This window comes from Bison bison, unplaced genomic scaffold (genome assembly GCF_000754665.1).
Source record: "Bison bison bison isolate TAMUID 2011002044 unplaced genomic scaffold, Bison_UMD1.0 scf7180017864309, whole genome shotgun sequence".
Taxonomy (NCBI): Eukaryota; Metazoa; Chordata; class Mammalia; order Artiodactyla; family Bovidae; genus Bison; species Bison bison.
The window spans coordinates 8,896,597-8,903,791 of NW_011494881.1; the positions used below are offsets into that span (position 1 = coordinate 8,896,597).

The window sequence follows — 7,195 nt, forward strand, 5'->3', positions numbered from 1 at the left end:
TCATAGTTATTTCATCTAAACCCTATAAACTGGTCATGATTACCTTTTTTCTTGATGCAAGATAAGCCATAATCAAGCCTCTTGAAGGTTTTCAAAAGATAACATGAATTTGCAGTATTTTAGGCCTAAAACAAATAATGGGCTTCCCTAATAGTCCAGTTGGTAACGAATCTGCCTGCAGTGCAGGATACCCCGGTTTGATTCCTGGGTTGGGAAGATCTGCTGGAGAAGGGATAGGCTATCCACTCGAGTGTTTTGGCCTTTCCTTATTGCTCAGCTGGTAAAGAATCTGCCTGCAATGTGGGACACCTGGGTTCGATTCCTGGGTTGGGAAGATCCCCTGGAGAAGGGAAAGGCTACCCACTCCAGTATTCTGGCCTAAAGAATTCCATGGACTGAGTGACTTTCACTTTTTTCAAAGCAAATAATAACAGCATCATTTAAATTCAGAATATTTCCTAAAACCCATTTGCTGGTGGGTTTTAAATATAGAGAATCGGTTGTTTCTCATTTTAAAAGTTTAGTCAATTTATATTTTTTAACTAGGAAATAGTTTAAAAATACCAAAAAAAGGAAAAGCAGATATCTGTACTCCCACAACTCAATATTGTCAAATTTTAACATTTTGCCATATTTAATTTGTGTTTTTTTCCTAAAGAAATAAAACATGATGATGAAACTGAAAAAAAAAGATAGGTAATGTATCTAATATACTCAGCATAGTACCTGACATACACAAAGCATTCAGTACTTGTCAACAAATTGTAAAAACTTTTTATTTCTTAGCTACCCTTCAAGCAGCTTCCTCTAATGTTAACTTCTTATATAACCACAGTCCAAGTTCATGGTCTTAACAACACCTCACTTCTTTCACGAGCCTGCTCCATAGAACAGGAGGAGCAGATGCTTTATCACAGACTTCCTGGGCCAATATCACAGACTTTCTGGGCCAAGTGTGGCAGCAGGAAGGCTTCCTGGTGGAGGTGCCAATCTGGAGCTCAACCTCTGTTTCCTCGGGTGCTCTGGGGCATGTTTTTCTTTCCCTGCCTTCTTCACCCCATATGCCCAGAATCTGAGTCCAACCCTTAGAGCCCCAAGAAGGTAACCTGCTGAAACAAACGCCCCAGGCCCAGGCTACGGCTCTGTTCCAGATTCAAGGTACTCCACCCAGCCAGCAAGGGCCAGCTGCCCACAGTTATAGACCCGGATGTTGATTTAGAGACTAGTTTCTGGAGCCACTATTTTGGATCCTGCTGACCATGCATGAGCAGGAAATAGCAACAAGGGCTGAGCTGTCAGGCAGAGCAAGGGGATCCAAGGGAATTGGGGGTGGGCAGGCTGGGCTATGGGGCAAGGATTAGCTTTGTCTGCTCTGGAGAATTATAGGCCTCACTAACCCAAGGGAAAAGCCGAGAGGTTCTCCATCCTGCCTGGTTGGGCTCAGACTTCTGCTGGGACATGTGTTTACCTTTTGGAAGAGGCCCAGAGAGCACCTGAGGCAGCCAGCTGGGACTAGGAACCACTGCTGCGGGGAGGAGAACGGGAGCTGCTGGGCAGCACCTGTCCTTCGCGGCTAGAACCCAGAGATCCTGGATCCGGCAGGCAACATCCAGCCTCATTTTAGCTTCTCTGAGCCTAAGTTTGTTCATCTGTAAAATGGGGATATTAAGTCTCTATGACCCAGAGAGGGCGGTACATGTTTGTACGGTTCATAAATTGCAGGAGTGAGTGGGTCCTAAAACACATCCTGTGCTCGGCTCCCTGAGTTGAGCACCATGACTTGGAAATAGGTCTACTGGTTTGTTCAGAGGTGACTCTTTTTTTTGATTTGCAACAAAGGAAAAGGACTTGCCCTCTGGAAATAGAGCAGATGGCAGCGAAGAATACAGACTCCTTAAGCCCCCAGGAGAGGGTCTGGCTGTCCCCAGAAAGCCTTGGCAGGGGAGCAAAGAGAGACGTCATAGGTGGCCCAAGGAGACAAGATGAGCTGGGAAGAGGGTGTCAGGGTGACCAAATGGTGAGATGCCGTGGCAGGTGGGGCTGGGAGGAGAGGAGGTCCCCTATGGAGGCAGGCCCAGTCCTGGGGCCAGGTGGGGAGCCACTCCCCCTGGTGGCCCCCGTAGAGAGGGCACAGTAACACAGAACCCTCCCTGAAGGTAGGGTTACAGCCAGAGAGGGTGGGAGTCTTGGGGTCCTTGAGCCCAGAGAAAGCCTGCTGAGAGGCTGCCAGCTGGAAAAGAATGACAGAGCCCCGGGCACTTACAATTCAGATGACGGGTGATACACAAGAGGTAGATGGACATTTTGGTAGCTTGAGGGAGAACACTTCACTGAGGTTTGCAGGGTCCAGGGGGCTCCCCAGAAGTGACATCTAAACTGAGACATCTCAAAGAGACCCCAGTGAAAACGTGTGAGGATGTGCTTTCAGGCGGTGTAACCTGAAGCATGTATAAAGCACCAAGAGGTAAGAGAGTGGAACATTTCTGGAAAGTGCAGGTGGATTTAGCATTTCTTAATTACACAGCATGTATAGGAACAGAATTAGAAGAGAAATGTCTGGAGACGTGAGAAATTCTCAGAAAATGAAGAATCTTTATACTTTGTCAAGTTGTCTGTCTTTGAGGGGCTGTAAGTGTTAGAGTGATCTGATCAGATTTTCATTTTAGTACGATGTCCGGGGCCTGCGTGGAGATTGGGAGGGGCAAGGCTAGAGGCAGAGAGACCGTCGGGCTGAGCAGGAAGCCAGGTGAGAGGTGAGGTGGCTTGAATTTGGGTAGTCGGCAAAGATGAAGCTAAATGAGCAGATCCGAGCTCGCATGAGGAGATAGAGTTGGTAGGCCAACTGGAAGAAAGGCAGGAGTCCAGGGTGACACCCACCATTGGCTTGGGCGATAATGTCCATCAGAACCCTTCACTAAAGTGGGAACTAGGAAGAGGAATGGGTCCAGGTGGCAGGTGATGAAAAGTTCAGTTTGAAATTCAAGTGCAGTATTCAAATGAAGGTGGCCAGTAGTATACTGAGGTTTTTGAGCTCAGAAAAGAAAACTGGGCCACCACAGGGGTCTGAGAGTCATCCACCTAGAGATGTGAACTGAGGCTGTGGGAGCAAGAGGACCTCCCCCTCCCCCAAGGAGTGAAAACACAGAGGGAGAGAAGATGCAGAGGCCAGAACTCTCAAAGAGACCTTGCCATTCAGCAGGGGTCAGCTGGAGGAGGCAAGAGCTCCATAGGAACCGGCAGAGAGGTCAAAGGAAAGCCAGCCCATCTAGTCCTCATAAACACCTCACGTACAGTGAGGAATTGGGGGCTTTTTGCACTGTTTTATTTTATTAGGGCACAAGAAGAAACGCAAAGCCAGTGTTGCGCTATCATAACCATCCTTCACCAAGAATTTTGGCGTGTCTCCTACCCTCTTGTTTAATGCCTCTGTTAGGCTTCTGTGATTTCAGTCAGTGCTTTTGAAAGCAGACTGAAGATGAAAAGCCTGACTGGATTCAGGAGATACCAGCATGTGTGTGCACAGCACGTTTTGACAGTCGGTTTTGATACAGGGCAGGCATGTGAAGGATGGTGATGCCTCAAACTTTGGTCTTTATTCAGACAGTGGACTCAGACTCTGTCTCTAGACTGCCATCATAGGTTGTCTAGCCTTCTGGAACCTCCTGACCATCCTAGGAGTGAGCCACTGCCCCACAAACCACCAGAAGATGAACCTTCACCAGCAGATGAACTCACCAGAAGATGAAGTCTTTATTATGATGAACCTTTTATTATAGAGACAGACTGAACTCTCTTTTGCATAAAGAATCTTTGGATTGGGTCAGGGAAAATCCACCTGCTAAAGGTCATCACCAGCTCTCCCTGCCTCTGCCTCAGCTAAGCCCCCACTTGCTATTTACATCTCAAGGTCACCGGAAACAAGGCCCCCAGGTGCAGGCTGGTTAGGTGGGCCGTGCCGGCCAGAGGGTCAGGATTCCAGGCTGCCCACCAGGTCAGAGCCGCCCCGTCTCCCGCCCCAGTCGGTTGTCCAGGACCTGGAGCTGCCGGAGGAAGCCCGAGTTGGGGCAGATATCGCGGTGGGCCTGCACTGTCTGGATGGCCTCCACCAGCGTCATGTTCTCGCAGATCATGAGGAAGGCCAGGACAACTGTGGCAGAGCGGCTCACCCCCATGGCACAGTGTACCAGCACGCGGCCTGTGGGGAGACCCAGCTGGGCATCAGGCACCCATCCCCGAGGGAGTAGGAGATGCTTCTGCCCAGCTGTCACAGCATCCCTTACTACTCAGGCCCGAAAAGAAAGGGACTCGCTCGAGGTCATATAGCATGTTAGTGGCAGGGCTAAGGGTAGCAGCTGGAATCCCCTTCTCCTGCTCCAGGGTGCTTCCTTTGCCACAGGCATCGTTTGCAACTCTAGCATGGTGAGGGTCAGTACTCCTGGAGTCCCCTGGGTTTGCATCAGATTTCGCGGGTGTCCACCCACCTCCCTGTCCTCCATCCTTCCCTCTCCCCTGCCGCTCCACACCAAGGCCTCAGCATAGAGGAACCCACTCCAGAGCCCTTGCTAGGTCTTGGACCTTCTGCCAACACCTGGCCTCTTACTGAGGGATATGGTTACCCTGATGACCACACTGGACCTTAGTTATATCTATGATTGTTAGTCTCAAGGGTGAGGTTCCCCCCAAAGGGACTGCTCACTAAATGCTAGTAGTGAGCCCCCTGGGGTGGGAGGGTTGCTAAAGGATCCCACCATCCACGTATTGGAAAAGTAGATAACCCCAGATCCCGCCTGCACCCCTCTCCATTCCCATTCTTTCCCCAGCAGCTGACCTTGGGGAACACTGAGGGCACTTCGGATGTATCGAGCAACAGGCAGAAAGTAGACACTGAGGTCAAAGAAGGGGTTGTCATCAGCCTCGATGCCATAGTACTCCAAGGGCATTCCGCGGTAGAACTTGGCACCTGTGTCCACCTGAAACTTGCCTGCGGCAACATTCACAACATGTGTGATGCCCAGCTGGGTCAACTTGTTCTTGTCCCGGGCTGCGTACCTGGAGGGACACAGGAGGAGGTGGGGTAGAGCTCACTGAGTCTGCCCCGGCTGTGCTGGAATTCACCCCTTGGCCTCCTCTGCTGACCTCTTCCAAGGGTAGAACCTGGAATCAGTGAACTGGTCTGATTCAGAAATGAAGGGGCTCCATTTCACTCAGGCCAACTTTTCTGGAGGGCAGTTCAGCCACATGCATTAGAAGCCTCAAAAACGCGCACTTGCCCCAGCCTCCTAGGAACTTAAAGAATTCCAAATGTGCTCACAGACAAATGTAAACTGTATCTAGTGACATTTAAGATAGAGAAAAAGTGGGGGGCAGGGAGAATCACTAAATAGCCTGTAAGAGGAGACTGACTATTGATACAGCTGAATGAAATACCGCACACCCACTAAAATGTGGCAGATAGATGCAGGGGAGGAAGAAAAGGTGTTGGTACTATCCTGAGAACCTATGAAAAGAACAGGATAACAAAATAGAATGTCGCTTAAAAGTGCATTTAAAGTATGTTGTGTGGTTCCATTTAAAAAGTTTCCTATATAAAGCAGATTACAAAATGAGATTATAAAATGATACCATTTTTGTAAAAAAAAGAACTGTGAAAAAGCATTTACGTATGTATGTGTGTATGCATTTTTTTTTTAAGTCAAGGATTTTATAACTGGTTATCTGTGCATGTAGGGGAGATACATATTTGTCATATTGTTAATAAGATATTGGTCTATATTTTCTAAATATTAAAGAAAACTTATAACATCCACATATATTCATCCATATGTTCTAGATTTTAAGACAACTTTTAGGGAAAATGACTCATATTGCACACTGTGTCTATATATATATCCTAGAGAAACATGTGTGGTTCCCAGGGTACATGTACTAGAATGCTTTTAGAATTTCTGTTTATAATAGCCCCAAAGTGGAAACAATTCAAACAGAATGGATAAACTGTGGTATTTACATGCAAATGAATAATATATAGCAATGAACTGTATGCTACACATACTGCTGGCATCTCCCAATTTTGAGCAGATGACGCCAGGTACAAAATACCCAACATGCCTCGATTCCTATCACTTTAAAAGCTGGGCAAAACTAACACAAGTGGTGAAACTGTAAAGAAAAGCAAGGAAATAACTATTTCAGTACTCAGTGGTTATCTACAGGGGAAAAGGTTATGCCGAGAAGGGTTCAGTGGAGGCTTCCAGGGCACAAGTAATGTCTTATTTCTTGACCTGGGGTCTGAAACTGAGGCTTTGTGCACTTTCTTGGATATGTTCTAGTTCCCCAAAGTAGTAACAGTGTAAAAGGAAATAAATATGTGAAAAGAGATGGTCGGAGGCAAAGAGGGTGCCAACTCTGCTCCTCACAGGCTCCGGGCAAGGGTCCCCTTCTGTTCCCCCCAGCCCCCACCGTGGCTCGTACTTACGCGTCTCCCAGGAAGAGGTTGGGCCAGACTTCATTGATGTGGTTCAACATGGCAGCCCGACGGACCCACAGTAAGCGCTGCAGCGAGGCCAGCGTGGGTGGCTGGTAGGGGGACACCCGGACTGACCCATGGATCTTGGGCCTCCGGAGGTCCTGCTTCTGCAGCGAGTCCATCCTAGAACAGAGTGGACACTGCAGTGGCAAGGGGCAGGCTCCCCACAGGGGGGGCCAGCTGACATGGAGGCCCAGGCATGTGCATTGCCCAGGTGCCACTGGGATGCTTCAGAAGGGCCTCAGTTATCTCAGATGAGGTTATTAACCAGCTCGACTGGGGCTGAGGCCTAGACCCTTTCCATAGGAAATCAGGAGCCAACCCCTTGTCACCGCTGTGGAGCCAGGAAGCCCTCTCCCCTACCCTCTCCAGAGGCCCCTGGTGTTGGAAACTTTGTTCAAGGGCCCCTCAAAGCTCCCTGTCGGAGAAGGCAATGGCACCCCACTCCAGTACTCTTGCCTGGAGAAGCCCAGGGACGGGGGAGCCTGGTGGGCTGCCGTCTATGGGGTTGCACAAAGTCAGACACAACTGAAGTGACTTAGCAGCAATCCAGTGCAGACCCCACCCCTTATGTCTCTGGTTACTTGGGAGTTTGTAAGGATGAGAACTCCAGATGGCTGTGGCCCACAGAAGGCACTTAGACCCCGACAACCGGGCAGCTCATCTCAA

The 7,195-nt window shown here is 49.0% G+C and overlaps 1 protein-coding gene across 8 annotated transcripts in view; it reads right to left on the minus strand.

The window, feature by feature from the left end:
- Positions 1 to 401: 401 nt before the first annotated feature.
- Positions 402 to 7,195, minus strand: part of DUSP13 (dual specificity phosphatase 13) — a 16,458-nt gene continuing 9,664 nt past the window's right edge. For 5 of the 8 annotated variants that reach the window (XM_010852368.1, XM_010852365.1, XM_010852370.1 and 2 more), the window contains 3 exons: positions 6,476 to 6,649; positions 4,829 to 5,049; positions 3,750 to 4,195 (listed from right to left, as the gene is read on the minus strand). In XM_010852368.1, the coding sequence (XP_010850670.1) occupies positions 3,993 to 4,195; positions 4,829 to 5,049; positions 6,476 to 6,649 (598 nt within the window). In that variant the 3' untranslated portion in view covers positions 3,750 to 3,992. Of the gene's footprint in view, positions 4,196 to 4,828; positions 5,050 to 6,475; positions 6,650 to 7,195 lie in introns of those variants that run through there. The other 3 variants (XM_010852369.1, XM_010852366.1, XR_826336.1) reach the window with 3 other exon arrangements.